Source organism: Muntiacus reevesi, chromosome 3, assembly GCF_963930625.1.
Source record: "Muntiacus reevesi chromosome 3, mMunRee1.1, whole genome shotgun sequence".
Taxonomy (NCBI): Eukaryota; Metazoa; Chordata; class Mammalia; order Artiodactyla; family Cervidae; genus Muntiacus; species Muntiacus reevesi.
In genome coordinates, this window is record NC_089251.1 from 33971061 (window position 1) to 33994254 (window position 23194).

Here is a 23194-nt window from a genome sequence, read left to right on the forward strand (position 1 = left end):
CTGGTGCCTCTGTCTAGAATGTGCCACCCATCTTTTACCCATCTACCTTGAGAAGTCTTCTGCCTAAATGTTAATATTTATCATTTATAGCTGGCCACGGCCCCTCTCAAAGGTGAAGACAATAAAATTTATGACCGGTGCTCTATCAGACAACAGAGGAGCATAAAACCCGCAGGAAGAGTGAGAGCCCATTAGTCTGCAGACATCTGGAAGGTTCCGGCATGGGGCTGCTGCCCTGCACTTTCCTCCTGGGGCTGCTACTGCTTCTGGGGCAAGGTAAGTCCACTTTTTGCTCATTGGGCAACCAATGGCTCGGTCCTGCAGGTGTCCCACGTTGCTTCTGCTCAGAGCTTGGGAGAGGAGCAGGCAGGTTGCAAGGCAGAGGTTTGAGTGCCTACAGCTGTGGGGAAGAGGCGGGTCTTGAAACCCGCGAGAAGGTGCAGGCGGGCTGCAGCCCTGTGGTGGGGAAGCAAGCAGTGGGGGTAGGGCCCCGGCTGCTCCTTCTCTGTGCTGTGTGGTTTTGGGCAAGTTCTACCTCTCTGGACCTTGATTCTTAACATGGGGATATTGATACCTCTGCTACCACTAATGGTAAGCCCATTTATATGATTGCATGGGCTTTGCTTGGTTTTTTTTTGTTTTTGTTCTTGTTTTGCTGAAAGAGGAGAGGGAGGCAGATTTAAGGATGATAAATGCTAAGGGATGGCCCCACGCTTTTTAGGGATACTGGCCCTGATTGAAACAAGAGGTCACCCAGCCAGGGCTCTGGACTCCTCAGAACTAATAGTTAGAAGACTGGGCCTCTGCCCCTCTTCTCCCGGCCCCTGGCTCTTCCTTTCTCCCTTAGTCCAGAAAGGCAAGATCTCTTAAATCTGAAGTAGGCCTTAAAGATGACTTTTTTACTCTCTCCAAATGAGAGGCCTGGGCCCAGAGTGGGAAAGCCCTGGAGCCCCCTGACGGAGAGAGGAGGTGGGGATAGAGGCCAGGGCCCGCTGACGTCCAAGCCCTGCTTCTACTAATTACCTCGGACATGTCACCGTTTCTCAGAGTCTCTGGGGTGGGAGGTAGGTGTGGTGGTGGAAGATGGTGCCTGCTTAGCTCCCTGTATGGGAAGACTGCATTTTCCTGACCACTCCTGAGGCCTAGGAATCTTTATTGACCATTTGAACTCCTCTTTTGTGAAGTGCTTATTCTTGTGTGTTCCCCATCTTTTCCCCAAAGGTTTGTCCTTTTTCCTACTTTATTTTGTTTTAGTTTTTAATATGCACTGGGCACTTGCTGTTCATTTGGTATAACCAAAAATACCTTCTGCTCTTGGCGCTTGTTTTTCCAGTCTCTTTGTAGAGACTTAAAGAGAGCAAAATTCTAAATTTAGGGGGAAATAAATTCATCAGGAAACCCCAGAGGGAGACCACCCAAATGAGAACAATTGGAGGCATTTATTCTGAGGTTCTTCCCAGGTGGCACAGTGGTAAAAAAAATCCGTCTGCCAATGCAGGAGACGCCGAGAGACGTGGGTTCCATCCCTGGGTTGGGAAGATCCCCTGGCGAAGGAAATGGCAGCCCACTCCAGTGTTCTTACCTGTAAAATCCCCTGGACAGTGAAGCCTGGCAGGATAAAGTCCATGGGGTCACAAAGAGTCCGAGCACATCAATGTGTTACTCCAAAGTTGCTATCACCAGGAGGCAGCTGCTATCACTTGCGTTGGGCAGAGATGCCTTCAAGGCAGGCAGAAGTGGGAAAGCTTGATAACCAAAAAGGAGAAGGTTTCAGGGGTGCTCTGATTGGCCGCAGTTGCCAGAGGGAAAATAGCTGCAGGTGGCTAACTGGAAGGCAGGCCCTAGGAAACATACTCAGCTTCTCTGGTTCACCCTGTGTTGGAGGTAGGGACAAAAGTAGGGGTAACATAGACATGGACCAGGTCCTGACCGTTCTAGGCTGATTGCTACGGGAGTGGTGGAGGGGCTTCCTTGCCTGTCTACTGCAGATGTGTGGGTCAAAGTTGTATTGTCATCTATGGTCTGGCCGTTGTCTGTTTGTATACTACCTGTCCATTTCTAAAGTTTTTTAATCTTTTCTGGTTTGTGCTTTTTGTGTTGTCTTTAAGAACTTCTCTCTGGTCTCTGGGTCAAGAAGATGTTATCCTATATTTCCTTCTAAAAATTTTATAAATTTGCTTTTTTCCATGGATCATTTCAAAGACATCCAGGATTGATTTTTGTGACTAATGTAAGAGGAGAAACCCCCCCCCCCACTTTATTTAAATGGCACAGACTTGTCTGACCCTGACTCTTTTTAACCCCGTGGTCTCTACAGTTCATGGAATTCTCCAGGCCAGAATACTGGAGTGGGTAGCCATTCCCTTCTCCAGGGGATCTTCCCGGCCCAGGAATTGAACTGGAGTCTCCTACATTGCAGGTGGATTCTTTGCCAGCTGAGCTACCCGGGAAGCCCTAGTGGGTTTTTTCCCTCTCACATAATATCTGATTGTCTCAGCACCATTAAACAGTTGGCTGCGTCCTCACCTCTGTTCACATATAAAGGATTCACAAGTGCCTGCATCTGTTTGAAATCTGTTTTGCTTTATTGGCTGCTTTGTCTATTTTTGTGCCAGGAGCACATTATCTTAATTCTATAGGTTTATAGTAAGCTTTATTATTGGGAAAAACAAGCCTATTTTTTCTTCTTCTTTAGAAGCGACTTGACTTTGAACTTTCATATAAATTTTACTATTTGTCAATTTCTACCCCCCAAAAAACCTGTCAGACTTTTGATAGAAATTGCTTTTAATTCTATAAATCAAGTTTAGGGGAAAATAAATATCTTTACAATATTGAGTCTCCTTTAATGTCACTCAATGCTTCATAGTTTTCTTTGAGGTCTTGCATATGTCTTATTCAATTTTTTTCTTAGTTATGTGATTTTTTTTTTTGGTATACGATAAATGGAATGTTGAATTATCATTTTGAAAATGTTATCAATACATAGAAATAAATTTTCATTTTGTACCCAATTAAACTCTTGGGCTTCCCTGGTAGTTCAGACAGTAAAGAGTCTGTCTGCATTGCGGGTTTGATCCCTGGGTTGGGAAGATCCCCTGGAGAAGGAAATGGCAACCCACTCCAGTATCCTTGCCTGGAAAATTCCATGAACGAGAAGCCTGGCAGGCTATAATCCGTGGAGTCGCAAAGAATCAGACACAACTGAGCGACTTTACATGTACAAACTTAAAAAGTTTAATAAGTTATCTGGTATATTCTTTTGAAGTTTCTGTAGATGCAATCCTGCTAATGAGGACAGTTCGGTTGCTCTCTTTTCAACCTGTGTACCCTTTCTTTCTTTAGCCTTACTGTGCTGGCTGGTGCCTCCAGCTACAATTTTTTCATAGCAGTGATGGTTGGGCTTTTCTGTAGGTATTCTTTATGAGACTAAGAAAGTTCTATTTTATTCCTAATTCGCTACAAGGTTTTAAAAAAAATCATGAGTGGGTGTTGAATTTTATCTTATGCGTTTTTTGCACTTATTGAGATGATTGTATAATTTACTCTAATATGGTGAATAAGTTAATTGGCTTTGTATTATTTTGTTCATTTTTTCAGTCATTGCTTGTTAGATTTACCAAAGACCACACACTGCATTTATTTTCCTGCCTCTTTAATCCCTTTTAATCTAGAATAGTTCTTTAGCCTTTTTTCCTGCTTTCTTTTTTATTTTATATTTTTGTGTTCTTGAAAAATTGAGGCTTGCTTTTTTTGTGCACTGCAGTTTGAATTTTTCCAAATTGTTTCTTTACTGCTACAGTCAGACTAAACTCTTCAGGTAGAAATACAGCATAGACTGTTTTGTCCTTGATGTGTAACATTTAGGGATATATGTGATATTAACAAATGTTTTCATTGATGTTAAATTTGACAATTTGGTTAAGGTGGTATCTGCCAGATTTCTCCCTTGTAAAGGTACCTCCCCATGTGATTATAATTTGTAGGGAGATACCAAGTGACTGTTCTTATAACTAATGGTTTTTAGCATCCATTGATAATTTTTGCCTTGCCTGAATTATTATCATGATGAGTGTAAGATGGTGACTTTAAAATATCTATCTGTTTCCTCTTCTATTGTTAGTTGGCATTCCTCTTTAACAAAATTCTCTTCTAAAAATACCCCATTCTTTTTAGATTTATCTTTCATAAAAGATAAAATGGACTTATGGATTCTTTTTTTAATCAGTATGTTATAATCCAGCCTTGTGCTTTTTGATGCTCAAGTTTTTGGCCTGTGAAAGCCTCTCCAAGCTGACTTCTATTTCCTTATCAATTTTTAAGCACTTTTAACTTGATGGAACAAGTTATTCAGACTAATCTATTTTCCCTATTTCAGCCTTGCAGTTAGCAGTGCCTTTAAGACGCTAATTGATAGGGGGTTTTATTTAGATCCAGGTGCTAGTGGTATTCATTGCTGCTGGAGCGTCATTATGTCTAAGTTTTCTCAGCGGCAGAGCCAAAAAACATAGTTTTCTTTTTAAAAAGATGTGTTTATACAGAGATCTCCACTTTTAGTTAGGTTAGGGTTTTATCTCCTTGCCTTGTTCCAGATTTGTATTTTCCTTATCCTGCAGTGCAAACCAGCTTTACAAAAACTCAATACATTTATTCATTTGTTAAATCCTACAGTACATACAATATTAAAATTACCACAATACTACACCACAAACAAATGAAGTTCAAAATCTTTGTTTTTTTTGTCCTTAGACTGTCCTGTTCCACTCAGGGTATGTAATCAAAATATTTTGATCAAAATCACTTGTATTAACTCTTTTCTTCTCTCTGTGTTGTTATCTATTTGACATACAATTTTGTTTCTGTTTGTATTCAATTACAGGGTTTCTCCTGTTCTTGTTGATTTTACTTTTTTTCCCCAAGTTTTTTTTTTTTTTTTTTTTGATGAGGACTATTTTTAAAATCTTGATTGAACTTGTTACAATGTTTATTCTGTTTTATGTTTTATTTTGCTTTTTTTTTGGCCATGAGGCATATGGGATCTTAGCCTCCCGATCAGGGATTGAACCCATACCCCCTGCACTGGAAGGCAAAATCTTAACCACTGGACCACCAGGGAAGCCCCTCACTTTATTTTTTGAATATATAAAACATTAACATGGTTCAAGAGTCAAAGCTATGTGAAAAGATATACTCAGAATTTCCATTCCTATCCCTAGTCTTTCCATTCCATTTCTATCTGTCCCTATAGGTAACAGATTTAATTATTGTCATACCCTTTCTATGTTTCTATCCTTCTATGTATATGCTTTGCAAACATATATTATTTTTCTTCTTGCACAAAGATAAATTATTATAAATTTCTTTTTCATGCTGGGTTTTTTTTTTTCCATTTAACAGCATATCCTGAAATTACATTATATCTGTTCAGACACCTTTTTAACATTTTTCCCAGCTGTAGGATATTCCATTATTACCACGTGTATTCAGTCAGTCTCCCAACATGGGCACTGGGTTGTTTCCAATATTCTGCTATTTTAGGTAATGCTGTCATGAACAATCATGTACATGTGTCTTTTTTTGTTTTTGGAGGTATAGCTTAAATTTAGGGTAAATTCCTAAAACTGGGATTTCTGGGTCAAAGGATAAGTACACAAATGGTTAGATATTACCAAAATTTCCCCCAGTCATAGGGATTGTACCATTTTACGTTCTCACTGGCTATATATATATATACAAAAATGCCTACTTCTCCATAGCTTGACAATAGAGTATATTGTCAGGCCTTAGGATTCTTGAAATGTCACAGATGAGAAGTAGTATTTCAGTTAAATTCTCTGATTGCAAAGGAAGATGTCTTTTAAAAAAATCATATATTTTCAGGTGCCAAAAAGCAATGAAAGGGTAAGTTCCAAAAGTATCAACACTTTTCAAGTCTCATGCTTGCATCATGTTTGATAATGTCCCATTGACCAAAGCAATTCATACAGCCAACCCCGGGTTTAAGGGGTAGAGAACTTAACCTCTCCTCTTACTGGTAGGAACAGCAACGTGATATTGCCAAGTGACATACATTCAAGGATAGGAAGAATTTGTGATTGTTTTGCAATCTACTTTACCTACTTCCTTGCTCTTGTTTTCTAGGATTTTCATAGCTATTTTTGCATGTTTATTTTTCTATATGAATCTTAGAATCAATTCACCTAGCTTTAGAAAAAGGTATTGCTGTTTTATTGAAATTGCCTTAAATTTGTAAATAGAGGAAAATAGGCTTATTCAGAAGTGTTTTTTCTTATGTTATTATAAGTGTCTTCCATTATATTTGCTAACTGAGCCAGGCCATATACTGGTGTATATGAAGGTTTTTAATTTTTATGTTAATTTTATACTTTATATCTTGCTAAATCATTTTATTGTTTGAAATAGTTTTAACACTGATTCTCTAGAGTTTTCAAGGTTACTCTCACACTATCAACAAATAGCTTTCCTTTTTCTGACTTTACTTTTCTGATTGCATTGTCTGCTGCTCCAATACAGTGCTAAATAACAAGGGAGATAGTGGGAATTCTCACTTTGTTCCTGACTTTAGCAGAAAACAAATTTTCCTTGTTCAGTTAGATGATGGGCTTTGGGAATTATACATACATATACATAAATTACGTTTTGTGTGTTCACATTAAGGAAGTATCCACAAATTTCTGTTTTCTTGAGTGTGTTTATATTTATCAGAAATGAATGTTAAAGCTGTTGAAGGTCTTTTCAGCAGCTATGGAAACATCTTTTTCCTTTCAGATTTTTGAAAATTGGTTTCATTTTTCAAATTTAGTTTACATTTAGTTCTCTATCAAATTTGCAATGTCACTTTTAAAAATAATTTTGTATTCTTACAAATATCCTCAAATTTGTTTTTTATTTTTAAAAACAGCAGTTCTATAATTTTTGTTTATAATTTCAGTCTACAAATTTTTGATCTATTTTCTGCTTTGTTTTTTCTGCTAATACTTGTTCCTAGATATGCTGTTTGTTTATGTGCTTGGTTACTTTTGAGCGTGTGATGTTTTAACTCCTCGAAAAACTAAGATTCGTTGAGGCCAGGAATGATGATGCCTGTCTTCAGAGACTATGAACATTATCTGTCAGGCACCTGGGGCACTACCATTATACCCTTCAAAATAAATTCATGGTGTGAGGTTAAGTAGGACAGCCAAGCCCCATGCTAAGCACCGTACATATATAACAACTTCCCTTTAAGAGGGGTGTACTATTCTCTTCGTTTTACAGATGAGAGAACTGAGACTCAGAAGTTAAATAACTTGCCCAAGTTCATCCAGTTAATAAGGACCGAAGCCAGAATTCAGTTCTTAGTCTGAGTCCACAGAAAAGGCCTTTCACCATCTTCCTGTGTCACAATAGAGCCCAACGGAGGAAAGAAGAAAACCAGAGCTTTTGTTCAAGCTTTAAAATGGACTCAACAAAACCCATATGAAAACAGATTCCTGTTCTGAAAGTTTCAATTTAGAAAAGTTTTGATTTAGAAAACTGAAACATCCCTATCTCAAAACTGCAATTTGCTAAAGCAAGTTGGCAAGGAAGCCCTATGCCTAATAAAATACAATTTTCTCTAGAATTTCACTTTCCTGGCAGGGGTCAGAAGTTCTCCAGGAGACTGTCATACTAGTAAATGAAGGCTCTTGGCTTGGTAGCACACCCACGCCAGGCCTGTCGCTGCAAAGCCAAAGATGGGAACTGGGCGAAGTCATTATGTGAGGAAAGGAATGTCTCTTTTAGTATTAGAACAAATAAAGTTAGTCAATGTTTGTTTTACAAGGGCCTGCAGTCCTTCCTGCAGGTTACCAGCACAGTCTTCTAGAAATAGACTCTTTCCAATGAACAGAAAGCAATCTTGGAGGACTTCTGGTTGGCCCAGATCCTTCCTGTTATTGATGGGGTGGGGTGCGGGGGCAGGGGGACTTTCTCAGGTCACCCGTCTAGTTGGTGCGGAGCCATCCCTGGAGCTCTGGTGTCAAACTGTCTCTTCTACATCAGATGCCTGAATCCCTATTCCCACCCCCACTTCAACTCTCTTGCCTCTGAATTCCTGCCCTGAGTAGTAGGCACAGGTATGGGATTTTCTCTGGGGGCTCAGGAGTCCTACTTTTCTGGAATGTCATCTGCACCTTGTAGATATTGAAGACTTTATTGTCACTCATCATTTTCATCTAGTCGCATTTTTGCTACTGTCAGTTAACTGTCTAAGCACCTTTCAAGAACCCAAGTAGGGCTGAACCTGGTTGGGAAATAAAAAACCAAATGTAAGGAAGCTTCTGGGGAGAGAACTGATCTGCATAAAATCACTGGAGAAGAATTAAGCTCCAAAATAGGTGCCAGTAGATGTAATAAAAGCAACAGGATTCAGAGAACTGAGAGATGAATGTGGGCTGGAGAAGTTTAACGTGGGAGTTGAAACTCAGTTAAGTGCTGGGGATGAGTGGGATTAACGTAAAGGCAGAGGAACAGAGAGGGCATCCAAGTGGGGGAAACAGCATACCCAAAGGCAGAGTCAGGGCTCAACGTGATGGGTTTGAGGAGCAGGGAGCTGGCCGGCCAGTCTGCAGTATAGGATTGGTGTCGGGGGAGGTGACAAGTTAGGTAAAGTGCGATTTTGAAATCCTTCAGTTCAGTTCAGTCACTCAGTCATGTCTGACTCTTTGCGACCCCATGGACTGCAGCACTCCAGGACTCCCTGCCCATCACCAACTCCCAGAGTTTACTCAAACTCATGTCCATCAAGTCGGTGATGTCATCCAACCACCTCATCCTCTGTTGTACCATTCTCCTCCCACCTTCAATCTTTCCCAGCATCAGGGTCTTTTCAAATGAAATTTCAAATTTGAAATCCTTAGAGTATCAGAGTGTCTTAAGACTTAGAGACTTCTAAAATGATTTAATCCAAACCTGTTATTTTACATTTTAGAAAACTAAACCCTATATGTAAAATAGATAAATAACAAGGTCCTATGGTATACCATGAAGTAAAAATGTTAGTAAAAATGTAGTGTCTGACTCTTTGCAACCCCATGGACTGTAGCCATGGGCTCCTCTGTCCATGGAATTCTCCAAGCAAGAATACTGCCATTTCCTCCTCCAGGGGATATTCCCAACCCGGGGATCAAACCCAGGTCTCCTGAATTGCAGGCAGATTCTTTACCATCTGAGCTGCCAGGGAAGCTTAGCAAACTATATTAAAATCATGTGATAAACCATGATGTGAAAGAATAGGAAAAAGTGTATATGTATATATCTATTTATATAACTGAATCACTTAGCTGTACACCAGAAGCTAACATAACATTGTAAATCAACTATAGTTCAATTAAAATTTAAAAACCCAAAAAACTAAGCCTTAGAGAGGTTAAGTGACTGGCTCAAGGTCATGTGACAAGCCTAAGGTTTGGATTTGCTGTATTGGGAAGTGGGAACTATTCAGTGTTCTTCAGCAGGGGAGTGGGCTAATGGAAGTGGTATTTTGGGCAGGACGAGTCTGCTGGTTTCAGACATAAAAGGTCATGAGCTGAAAGAGGCGACAGACTGGTGAGTCAGTGGGCCTGGCTCCTAGAAAGATGCCCCGCAGGGTGTTTGCTGGGCTCTGGGAAGGCCTGCTTTCCTCCTGGCTTAGGCAGCCATTTCCTCTTTACACTCCTGCGTCTCAGGGAGAAGCAGTGGTCCTCAGGCAATGCTCCCTTCTTCACACAAGCAGGTAGTTTTTCAGGGAACTCCAAGCCCTTCATAGATCCATGAGCTTGAGAATAAAGCAGCTTTCCAAATGGGAAAATTGCCTTGGGATTCCGTGATTAGTGTTCAAGCAATTCACAAATGCTTTGACAATTTCTCCCTAAAGGCCTAAGGTGATATGAGAAAGGCAAGAATTTTTCATCCCATTTACCTGGTGGGAAACAGAGAACTGGGGTGAAGGCCCAGGAGTCAGTGGGGATAGGTCCGAGGGGTCCTGAGTTTCCATCTGGGTCTTTGGGGTCCTGAGTTTCCATCTGGGTCTTTAAGTCTAGACACTTCAATTCCCGGAATAGCCTCTTTGTGATGCCTTAGAGCAGTTTTCAGGGATGAGTTAAATCACTAAGGTAAACTGCAGATGGTGATTGCAGCCATGAAATTAAAAGACACTTACTCCTTGGAAGGAAAGTTATGACCAACCTAGACAGCATATTAAAAAGCAGAGACATTACTTTGTCAACAAAGGTCCGTCTAGTCAAGGCTATGGTTTTTGCAGTAGTCATGTATGGATGTGAGAGTTGGACTACAAAGAAAGCTGAGCGCAGAAGAATTGACACCTTTGAACTGTGATGTTGGAGAAGACTCTTGAGAGTCCCTTGGACTGCAAGGAGATCCAACCAGTCCATCCTAAAGGAGATCAGTCCTGGGTGTTCATTGGAAGGACTGACGTTGAAGCTGAAACTCCAATACTTTGGCCACCTGATGTGAAGAGCTGACTCATTTGAAAAGACCCTGATGCTGGGAAAGATTGAGGGCAAGAGGAGAAGGGGACAACAGAGGATGAGATTGTTGGATGGCATCACCGACTCAATGGACATGGGTTTGGGTGGACTCTGGGAGTTGGGGATGGACAGGGAGGCCTGCAGTGCTGCAGCTCATGGGGTTGCAAAGAGTTGGACACTACTGAGCAACTGAACTGAACTGAAACGTGAATTTTCTAGCTATATGAGGAAATCCCAAAACAGTGAGACTGGAAGGATCTGCAAAATGGTCTATGCTTGGTCATCTCTCTGATATTGAAATTTGAATAATCATAGCTGCCAGTTACTGAATCTTTACCATGTGTCAGATGCTGCACTTCGTGTTTACCTGTGTTTAATCCTGACAGCAACTCCATGAGGCAACTATTATCAACCATACCTTAAAAGTGAGAGAATGGAGGTCTCGAGAGATTGACCAGACCAAGGGTGTCCAAGCTCCTAACACCTGTCTGATGTGTGTGCCACACGCCCACCTTGGTCCTCAGCCTCTTCCTGGACCAGGTGCCCTGAGTGGCCCATTCTTATTGAGGTAGCCCAAGCTATTCTACCAAGGGACAACTGCCTCCACTGGTCCTGTCCTGGTTTAGGCGTCATGTGGAACAACACCATCCCTCTTGGTTTTCCAGTCCTTTCAGATACTGAAGGAAGTTCTCATATGTCCCCCCTAAGCTTCCCATTTCTGGTCTTACCAAGTGTGTTTTAAAATGATATCTGACTATTCTTCAATGTGTCTTACCTGTTCTTTGATCTTCTTTCCTTCTTTCTTGTCTTCTTCAGATTAAATATTTCTGTTGTTTCAGTTGCCCCACGCTATCCTGCTCAGTGTTAGCTTGCTGACTATACAGTTTTGTTATTTTGGCATTAGATTATAGCATGCATCCTTGTCCTATGAAAATCTAATATAAATAAGTGAATGGGCTTCTCTGGTGGTTCATACGGTGAAAAATCTGCCTGCAATATGGGAGAAGGGAATGGCTAACCGCTCCAATATTCTTGCCTGGAGAATTCCATGGACAGAGGAGCCTGGTGGGCTACATAAGTCCTCGGGGGTTGCAAAGAGTTCGACACGACTAAACGGCTAATATTTAATCATTTCCCAGATAAAGGGAAAACCTCACACAAGTACAGCTCCATTTGCTCCATTCAAATCTGCTCATGTTACATATATTTTAAACTCTACACTGTATTCTTTTTTTAAAAAAATTATTTATTTATTTGACTGTACCAGGTCTTGGCTGAAGCATGTGAGATCCAGTTCCCTGACCAGGGATCAAACCTGGGCCCCCTGCACTAAGAGCACAGTCTTAGCCACTGGACCACCAGAGAAGTCCCCTTTTTATTTTCTTATATCAAGTTTGGTAAACTTTTTTTTCTGCAAAGGATCAAATGGTAAACATTTGGTTTTGTGGATCATGTATGGTCTCTACCACAAGTTCTTATTTGTTCTATACCCCTTTAAAATGTAAATAACATTCTTGTCTAGTGAGCCATATAAAAATAAGCTGTAGGCAGATTTGATCTATGGGTCATAACTTGCTGACTTCTGTTTTATACAGACAATTTTATTTTGGATTTACCTCATATACTCTTTGTGTACTTCATTTCTTTTTATATTACCATGCTTCCACATGGGATCATCTTCCTTTTAGCATTTTAAACACATCATTCCACTGCCTTCTGGACTCCACCATTTCCCATAAGTCAGCTGGTAACCATAATGTTGGTCTCCTATACATGAAAAGTTGTTTTTTTTCTGCTGAGTTTTGTTTACCTTGGCTTTAATCTACATCTAGACACTCAGTTATTACAATTGATGTGTCCAGGGAAAATTGTGTTTTTCTTACCTAAAGTGGTTTTTTGTTTGCTTTTGTTTTTTCCCTGCTTCTTTGATCTGTGGCTCAATGTTCTTCATCAAACATGAAAATATTTCAGCCATTATCGCTTAATCTTTCTCTGCCTCCCTCTCTCTGCCTCTCTGGGACTCATTACCTGGTTATACTATATGCTTGACAATATCCACACACTTCTGATGCTCTATTCATTTTTCCTCAATGTCTTTTCCTCTGTATTTTTCAGAAAGGTACTTTCTATTCTATTGATCTATCTTTAAGTTTACAGATTCTTTTTTTCTGCCATCTCAAGTCTGTTACTGAAACCATCTAGTAAATTTTTCAAATATTTTACTTTTCACTTCTGGACTTTTTTTCTTAGCTTCTATTTGTTGAGTCTCTAACCTTTTTTTTTTTTTTCTTTAAAGAAGAAATTTTTCTATAATTCTTTGAACATATATATAATAGCTATTTTGCAAACCTTGCCGGCAAAACTCAACATCTGGGCCCACTCAGAGCCAGTTTTCATTGGTTCCTGGACTAGTTTTTCATTGGCTAGTTTTCATTGAAAACTGGACAAGTCTGATAAAATTTAGCATTCTGCTTTATTTTTCTGAGGATTGTTGGTTCATTTTTCAGTTTCTTGCCTTGACTTAAACTGCTTCCCTCACAGAGGACAGACAGAGATGTCTTTGCTCAGTTTTTTCTTTTCTTTTTTTTTTAACCTGGCATTCTAGGAATCACCCTGGGTTTGCATAGTTAATGATTTTGAAAAAGATAGTGGTGGCCAAAGACCTTGAGTTTCTAAGTCTCTGTTTATTGTTCTGTGTGTAGCGTGGGGAAAGAACACAAATTTGCAGCCAATTCTTAAGTTTCTTTTCACTTAAATTTTGCTTGAGTCGTACAAGTTATTCATATATTTTGGATTTAAGCCCTTGCCGGTCACACCCTTTTGCAGATATTTTGTCCCATTCTGTAGGTTGCCTTTTTGGTTTTTTGTTTTATAGTTTCCTTTGCTGTGCAGCTTGGACAGCAAAGAGATCCAACCAGTCCATCCTAAAGGAAATCAGTCCTGAATATTCATTGGAAGGACTGATGCTGAAGCTGAAACTCCATTATTTTGGCCACCTGATTCGAAGAACTGACTCACTGGAAAAGACCCTGATGCTGGGAAAGATTGAAGATGGGAGGAAAAGGGGATGACAGAGGATGAGATGGTTGGATGGCATCACCAACTCTATGGACATGAGTTTGAGTAAGCTCCAGGAGCTGGTGATGGACAGGGAAGCCTGGCGTACTGCAGTCCATGGGGTTGCAAAGAGTCGGACACGACTGAGCGACTGAACTGAACTTGCTGTGCAAAAACTTGTAAATTTGATTCAGGTCCCATTTTGTTCAGTTTTATCTGTACTGCCTTGGGAGACTGACCTAAGAAAACATTAATATGATTCATGTCAGAGAATGTTTTTCCTATGCTCTCTTCTGGGAGTTTTGTGGTGTCATGTCTTATGACATCTTTATGTCATGTCTTTACATCTTTAAGCCATTTTTTTTTTCTTTATTGTAGTGATTTTTGCCATACATTGACATGAATCAGCCATGGATTTACATGTGTTCCCCATCCCTATCCCCCCCTCCCACCTCCCTCCTTTAAGCCATTTTATTTTTGTGTATGGTAAGAAGGATATTTTCTGACTTCATCAGTTTACATATAGCAGTCCGACTTATCCCACACCACTTGCCAAAGAGACATTTTTCCATCACATATTCTTGCCTCCTTTGTCAAGGATTAATTGACTATATGTGTCTGGGTATATTTTGGGGCTCTCTATTCTGTTCCATTGATTTATATGTCTGTTTTTGTGCCGATACCATGTTATTTTGATTATTGTAGCTTTATGGTATTGTCTGAAGGAGGGTTATGCCCCCTGCTTTATTCTTTTACTTCAGGATTACTGTGGCAATTCTGGATCTTTTACAATTCCATGTCAATTTTAGGATTATTTGTGAAAAATGTCATGGGTAATTTGATAGGGATTACATTGAGTCTGTAGATTGTTTTGGGTAGTATCATCATTTTAACAATATTAATTTTTCCAATCCAAGGGCATGGGACAGCTTTTCATTTACTTGAATAATTTTCAGTTTCCTTTATTAATGCTTTATAGTTCTCAGCATATAAGTCTTTCACCTCCTTGGTCAATGTTTGTCCGACTCTTTGTGACCCCATGGACTGTAGCCTGTCAGGCTCCTCCATCCATGAAACTCTCCAGGCAAGAATACTGGTGTGGGTTGCCATTTCCTTCTTCACCTCCTTGGTCAAGTTTACCCCTAAGTATTTTTTAGTGCAATATTAAAAGATTTTTTTTTTTTTTTTGTATCAGGTCTCTTTGATATTTTATTGTTAGTGTAAAGAATAGCAGCTGATTTTCATATGTTAATCTTGTATCCTACTGCCTTGAGAATTTATCAGTCTTGTAGTTTTTGTGTGGAGTCTTTAGGGTTTTCTATAAATAAAATCATTTCACCTGCAGTTAATGACAATTTTACCTCTTCCCTTCCAATTTGAATACATTTTATTTCTTTTTCTTGTCTGATCTTTGTGACTCGGACTTCAAGCACTATGTTGAATAAAAGAGGTGGGAGTGGGCATCCTTGTCTTGTTCCAGATTTTAGCAGGAAGGCTTTAAGCTTTTCATTGTTGAGTATTACATTGACTGTGGGTTTGTTGTAAATAGCTTTTATTATGTTGAGATGTATTTCCTTTATACCCACTTGTGGTAAGGGTTATCATGAATGGATATTGAATTTTGTCAATGCTTCTTCTGCATTATTGAGATGATCATGATGTTTTTGTCTTTTATGTGGTATATCACATTGATTGATTTCTATATATTAAACCATCCTAGTGAACTTGGGACAAATCCCATTTGGTTGTGGTGTATGATCATTTTTATGTACTCTTGAATTCAATTTGCTAATATTTTGTTTAGAATTTTTGCATCTATATTCATCAGAGATACTGGCCTGTAGATTTCTTTTTTGGTGGTGTCTTCGTCTGGTTTTGGTACCAGGGTAATGGTGGCTTCATAGAATGTCTTTGAGAACTCCCTCCTCTTCAATTTTTTGGAAGAGTTTGAGAAATATTGGTATAAGTTCTTCATTGTATGTTTGGTAGAATTCACCTGTGAAGCCATCTGGTCCTGGACTTTTGTTTGCAGGCAGTTTTTTTCTTTATAGATTTTATTTCACCTCTAGTGATCTTTCAACGTACCTATTTCTTTTTTTTTTTTTTTTTTCAAATTATCTATTGATTCAATTTTGGTGGGCAGTCTGTTTCTAGAAACTTGTCCATTTCTTCTAGGTTGTCAAATTTGATGGCATATGATTGTAACGTTTCCTTGTGTTTTGGGTATCTCTGCAGTATTGGTTGTTATGTCCCCTTTTTCATTTCTTATTTTGTTTATCTGGGTTCTCTTTTCTTCTTGGTGAGCCTGGCCAGATGTTTGTCAATCTTGTTTACCCTTTTAAAGAAACAGCTCTTGGTTTTATTGATTTTTTTTCTATTTTTTTAATCTCTATTTTATTTATTTCCTCTCGGTCTTTATTATATCCTTCCTTTTGCATAGAGTTTAGGTTTTGTCTGTTATTCTTTTTCTAACTCTTTTAAGTGATAGGTTAGGTTGTTCGAGATTTTTCTTGTTTTTGAGGAAGGCCTATATAGCTAGGAACACCTCTCTCTAAGAAGTGTTTTTGCTGTATCCCGTAGATTTTGTATGGTTATGTCTCTGGATTGATAATGAAACACTTTTCCGCAAATTTAATGTATCTCAATATACACTTTGTATATTGTCCTTCATCTCTTCCTTTTTAGAACAGTGCCTCATACCCTACATTCTCCTTCATTTCTCCATAAAACTTTGCTTCATTGTTGAAGTGAAGTAGATGCTGGGCTAGATCTTTTACTTATATTATTCAATTTTTTTAAAGGTATGAACTATAGAGTACAAGTATATCCTTGGTCATAAAAATTTTTTTTAAATTAAAGAATACTTCTATTTACAGCAGAGACCAAAAGCTTTCTTTGAAGAGCAGTTTATACCCCACCCCCTCAGGCATGAAGCCTGAAAGACCAGGAGTTGTGCTGAGTGGGACATTTCTCAAAGATCAGGGGAGAGTTGCTCTAGCACCTGTATTCCTTTACTTGTGAAGGTGCTGGCAAAGCCCAGTGAGGAACTGTGGCAGTAGCAAGCAGCCTGGTAACCTGGAGGAAGATCCAGGTTCCCACCTGGGATGCCTGGGGCTCAGGGCTATTGCTGATCACTAGAGATGTCATCTTCCCATTTCACTTTGGCCTCTTTTTAGTAGTGTCTAGATCAGACACTGGTTCTCATAATAATAGCCAATGGGCCAAATCCAGCCTTTACCTCTTTTTGTATGATCTGTGAGTTAAGAATGATATTTACATTTTTAGATTGATTTTTTTTTCCATGTGAACTTCTGGTTATTTAGGCATTTGTTGAAAAGCTGTCTTTTCTCCCTTGTATTGCCTTTGCACTCTTATCAGAGAGCAGTTGACTCTCTGTGGGTCTATGTCTGGGAACTCTCTCTTGTTCCATGGATCTATTTGTCTGTTCTGCCAATATCACCCTATAGCTTCATAAAGCTTTATATCACCCTAAAGCTTCATATAGGTAACTTTTGAAGTTGGGTAGTGTCAGTCCTCTGACTTTGTTCTTCTCCTTCAATATTCTGTTGGCCATTCTGGGTGTTTTACCTCTCCATGTAAACTTTAAAATCAGTTTGTTGATACCCAGAAAGGTTTTTACATTTTTTTGATGGTTAAGAAAAAAAGATATTTCATGGTACATGAAAATTATATGAAATTCAAATTTGTCTCTATAAAGAGACAATTTGTTTACATATTATCTATTGTAGCTTTCACAATACAATCAGAGCTGAGTGTTTGTGGCAGAGACTGTATAGTCAGCAAAATCAAAAGGCTGGCAATCTGGCCATTTACCAGAAGCTGATTGAGCCCTGGTCTAGATCCTAGGCTGTGACTTACACTTAGTTTGGTTCTGAGCATGGCCCATGGGGCCAGACTCCCCGTTTTCAAATCCTTCCATCACCATTTGTTCACTGTGTCACCTTTAAAATGTCACTTACCCTTTCTGGGCCTGTTTCTTAACTGTAAGGTGGGGAGGATAGCATTTATCTCACAGAGTCATTGTGAAGATTAAATAAATTATTTCATGTAAGTGCTTAGAATAGGGCTGGATACCTAGAAACTGCATATAAATATTGACTTCCATGCTTGTTTTTATCCTGGCTTAAAAAGAATATTACCAAAATGGTCTCAAATCTCTCCCCTGCTAATTCATCTACCCCACTACTTCCCAGAGTGATGATCATCTTAAAACATACCCTAATGCTCATCTCTTCAAAGACCTGCCACAGCTTCCTATTGCCTGTGGAGTAGCCTGGTGTTCACAGCTCCACAGCCCAGCTGCCATCTGTCGGAGCAGCCTCATCTACCTTGCCCTCCAGTTATGATCTCTGAGCTCCAGCCCTTTCAAGCACTCTGTGTTTGTCCACATCTCAGCACCTTCCCATCCTGTGGTTCTTTCTGCTCAGAAATATTTCTTCTGGGAATTTCCAAAGGGTCACTGAAATCTGGGGGCAGGATACAACCCACATTTCTGTTACAACTTCCTACGTGGAAATCAATGCCAGATTGCACTGTAGGCACGAAATGGAAATACACTCTTGTCCCTCATGAAACTCCAGATAAATTCTTTCCAGGTTCAGGAAGAAAAACTGCAGACGAAGGCTGGAGTGGAAAAGAAATCAAGTCCCCTCTCCCCAAATCAGGCCTCCCTTCGACCTTGTCTGATGCTGTCTGGGGGTTCTCGCATGGCATGCCCATTCAAGGAATGTGCACCCTGGACAGAGAACTGGGTGGAGAGAAGCCAGAGGGAGTAAGGGAGCCAGACCTCTGATTACATATCAGTATCATAAATGTTTCTTGATGCTGTTGAAGTAAGCATCAAGATTATATATCAGTGTGAAAAAGAATGCTCAAGATACAGCATTAAAGGAGCTTGTAGGATACAAGATTGCATCCACACTGATTACAACTGAATGAAAAGTGAGACTGATGAGGAGCCTGATGGTGGACATGAGTGTGAGCACATGAATCTACTTTTGGCTATAGGGGTGCTGTCACCGTGAGTGATTGTTTTCATTCTTTTATTTAGAGTGCTGTTACTGTGCTATACCCTTATTTGTGTATTTAAAAAGCTAAAGGTTTGATGGGGAAACACATTGGCTTATAAAGTGAATCTCTCATTGTACATAAAATTTTTTAAAAACTAAGTTTTAAAAGACTGGCACGAAGTAAGCTGGGATGAGAACAGTGTCTTAGTAGTCTCTCCACCTGCCTTTTCTTCTTCATTTCATGTTCAGTAAGATATCTGAAGACAGCCCTTGTCCAGCCACTATGTACAGTACATGGCTATTGGGAATGCCACTATTAGCTCTTGTCTTAAGCTCACATCACCCTTCAGACTGTTCCAGAATGTCCTCCACCTTCCCTGATTCATCCTGGATCCCCAAACAATAGCAGTTATTTGTCCAACATCACTCTCCCCGAGAGTTCTGCCCTTCACTAAGGAACCCACAAAGTGATCTGCGGTAATGTGTCCATGCAAGTTATAGGGTTATTGCTAACCCCTCCCAGATGACACTTTTGCTTCTCAACCTAGGGATTCTGCCTTAAGAGGCTGTATTAATGGATGTACAGGGTCCCAAACAATGAAGGTGATAGTTGGAGGGATGGAACCTGGACTTTCCTAACACAAGGGACATTAATGAGCAGGGCAAATAGGTAGGGCAGAGAGGAAAAGCACCAGAGCTGTGAATCAGCAGGGAGTTAATTCCAAATAAATAACCAGGACAGTTCTTGCTTTCTTTTAGGAACAACCCAGGCCCATACCTCCCCTGGAGAGAAGACATTGGAAGAGCAGCTATGGCCAGAGGTAAGGGTTTTGTCCTCATGGGAGAGGTAGTGACTTCCCTTCTGAAGGGTGAGTCCAAGTCTTGATACAAGTTGACAGGCCCTTCCCTGAGGTCTTGAGGGTATAGGCTGGGTGAGCTGCTTCCCCAGGGACAGGCAGGTTACCTGGCAGAGTGGAGGCAGCATAACTGTAGCTCCTGGAATTTGGGACTCAAAATCTCTTCAGACTGAGCAGGTGATTCCCAGAAGTGCCCAGAAAGACTTATAAACAGCCTGGTTATCTCTGTGAACCTTGAAGCAGATGCTGTGAGTTATCCAAAGTCATTTGGGTGAGGTTTTCCCAGAACATCTACAAGATAAGAGTTGAGAGTAAATGCTTTATCTCTTACTGAAATCAGTAATTCATGAGAAATTAACTTGTGTCTCCTTGTGACAGATGTGCAACCAATTTACTGCACATTTCCTCCCATTGGAATGTTTCCCCTTTGCTCTCGGTTCTGGGGAGAATATATATGATCTCCTTTCCCAAAGTCCTCCACCTGATTCACAGAAGTGGAGGTTGCTCTGGATGTACATGGGCATCTGAGGTAGCCAAGTAAACTTGAGGACCAGCCCTCCCCCCGCCCCCCACCTGCTTTCAGCAGCCCCTCTGGGCTTAGGACACATTCTGTTCCAGTGGGGACACAAGAGACTCCCAATTTCCACTTTATCCAATTCCCAGCTTTAAATAACATAATGCCCCATATACCCACTCTTGTATAAGCAATCAAATTTAAAGAAGGAAAGTAGATAATACAGAACATATAACATCATAGAAGAGATTTAAATTTTTTTTAGTCTAGATATATTGGGTCTCTTCTTAGTGATTTCCTTTTTATTGTGATAAAATATACATAATATAAAATTGATCATTTTTGAGTGTACAGTTCAGTGACATTGAGTATATTCACATTGTTGCATACCTATCACCACTTTCTATCTCCAGAACTGTCTCATCATCACAAGAGTTGGTTTTTATTCTTTACCCTGCCTCCCTCTCTCTCCACCCCACTGTTCTGAGGCATCCTTACTTGCCACCTCTAAAATCGTTCTCAACAAGCATAAGTCTCCTTTTATTAAGTGAACTGGGTAAAGGGTTAATAGAACATGACTATGGACAATTGTTTCTTGTGGATTTTGAGCCTCATAGAATAAGTACATGGTCATCTCTACATCAAGCTTTTAAGACCTGTAATGTTTCCTTACAAGGCAGTTGATATTTCTGACATTTGGTTTCAGGGGCAGAGCCTGAAGAGTTTTTCATTCCTTTGCAACCCAGAGAATGTGCCTTCTCCAGAATCCACAGGGCCTTCTAACTCAGGTACGTGACCCTGAGCCATGAGCCAGGAAGGCCAGCATCTTCTCTCTGATGTGGCTGGCAGAGGCTTGAACTCCACTTACTTGCACCTTTGGCTATTCACATCTTCCCTCTTCCCTGTCCTCAGCACCTCTTCTTTTGGTATCCTCAGTCACTTCTATGGAGGGACACAGTCCAACACACTGCTCAAGAGATAAAACCAACATGGCCCCATGGTGGTTTTACCTGGGTAAAGGCGACCCCTGGGAGCTCACCTCCAGGTGGGTGGACCATGTCACAGGAGTTGTGGGTTGGATGGATCTGTGCTACACACGTACCTTCCCAATCCTGTAATGTAGCCACAGTGGCTACTCTAGACATATTTTTTCCTAAAATGGGTTAAATTCATCTAATACCTGGATGCTATGAATGTTGCTGTTGAACTGATCCTCTTCCCCAGCTTTATCGTGTTACATGGATGCATTATGGACTGTGTTTAATGGCTTTGTTTGTTTGCATTGTACTGGCTTACCAGGATTTCCAGTTAAGCATGCTATTCTTACTATTCTGTCATGTAAGAAGTGTGGTTGGAAAAAGAAATCGATGTACTTCTTAGGAAGTGGCTTCTTTAGGAGGCTTACCCTTAATGCCCCCATAACATGACCAAGGAATATATCAGTGGTTTCTAAGGAAATTGAATTTTAAGGATGCTGGTGACCCAGGTAGGTCGTGGGGACTTCCTGCAGCTTGTGTCTGATATTTATGAGTGTTCACAGGTTGTTCACAGCCCTGTTCTCTGGCAAGCCTCCAAGCCGACATGATCCCTTTTGAACCCAGATGGTTTTCATTTTACTGTGTTCCTCTCTTATTAATGGTGGCCGAGAAATGCAGAGTCAAGGGATAGAGGGAAGTGAGAGGTAGAAAGAGCGCCAGATGAGAAGGAAAGGTGGTCCGTGAGTAACCTTCCATGCGACACCTACTTGGAGATCCTGAGACCAGTCAGCAGTGTGGCCTCTAGCTGAGGACTGAGCCTCTTTGGAGCAGGTTTACGGTTTCCAGTGACCTCTTAATCTTCAGATTCCCACTCCCATGGCCAACCTTGGGACATCCTTGGGGTGAGGGCCTTGGGTCTGCTTCTCCCATTTGGCATCCTGGGCCCACACTGTGAGAAATGTAGATCTAATCTTCTTACATGGGTTCTTGTCTTTGCAGTTCACTCTTTGAGACCTTCTGATATTAAATTTGTGGCAGCCATTGGCAATGTGAGTATAGCAAGGAGATGGAGGTGGGAGGCGGGGTTTGGGATGGGCATTCTTTGAATGAGCTCCTAGCAACCAGGAAGAATGTTTCACCTGGGGAGAGAGAATATTTTCTGAACTGGAAAAATCTTAAAATCTAGGGTTCTGAGTTGATGTTGTTGTTTTAAATTGAGTGACTAACTCTCTTTACATTAGGATGAAGAAACTTTTGAACTTTCTCATGAGTAAATCAAACCTATTGATAAATAAGCCAAAGATCACACAGAATTTTAAAAGCAATCTCTTAAACTTTCTACTTATGAGATAAAGAAGAAAAATGTCCTTACCTGCTTGGCAAATTTTTAAAAATACACCCATCTTTGCTAATAAGTTTGAAGTGGTATGGTTTTATGTGGTCAGAAACTGAGAAAGGGAGCAATAAGAGAAGGATGGAAAGAGGAGAGAGGGATAAGCAGAAAGAGAAGAGGGTTGGAGAGCAGAGCCAGTGTGATTTCCTGGTCAGTCCTGGCTTCTCGCAGGCCCACTCCCTGGTCTCAGCACTGCTGCCCCACAAGTCCTAGCAGTCCCAGCTGCATGGACCACTAATCAGGTGTTCTCAGCTCTGCCCTGTACCCCTCATACCTGAACCAGTACACTGTCGCCTCTCCCCTTCCATGTCTTCCTCCCATCTCTGCCTACCTTGTTTCCTTCCCCATGTCCTCTGTCGCCGCTGCCCTCTGCACCCCTGCAGCCTCAGCCCCTGCCCCTGGCCCGGGCTGCCTCCTTGCTGCAAACCCATCCCATTGCCCTGTGCACAGCACCGGCCATAGGTGAAGACTTCACGTTAGAAAAACTGATCAGGGCCCAGAGAAATCTGCAGCTAGGGCTCCCACCCTTGTTCTTTGCTATTTGTGATGGTGGGGTTAAACCTGCATGTGTGACTGTGTGTGTGTGTACGAGCGTGCACATGGATGAGGGTGAAGGTGGAGGTGTCCCGGGGGAGGGATGTAAAGGAGAGGTGGCAATAATGAGAAGAGAGATTTTCTGTCACGAGGAGCACATTACCGCTGCCAAGCCTGTGTGTCCCTGCATGCTGATGGTGACATCGCAGAGCCAGGAGTGTGTGGCACTGGCTGGAGGACTCACAAATCCTCCTTCCTGAGGCAGGGAAATTCCCTGTAGGGAACTCTCCACTCCAAGCCAGGTTTCTAAAGTTAAACCAATCA

General features: G+C 40.8%; 1 protein-coding gene across 1 annotated transcript in view; it reads left to right on the forward strand.

Annotated features, from left to right (window-relative positions):
• The first annotated feature begins 221 nt into the window (after positions 1-221).
• The window catches only part of PLB1 (phospholipase B1), a 119382-nt gene continuing 96409 nt past the window's right edge, over positions 222-23194 (forward strand). Inside the window, exons 1-2 of the mRNA XM_065928785.1 lie at positions 222-276; positions 21943-22001. Coding sequence (XP_065784857.1) covers positions 222-276; positions 21943-22001 — 114 coding nt within the window. The remainder of the gene's footprint in view (positions 277-21942; positions 22002-23194) is intronic.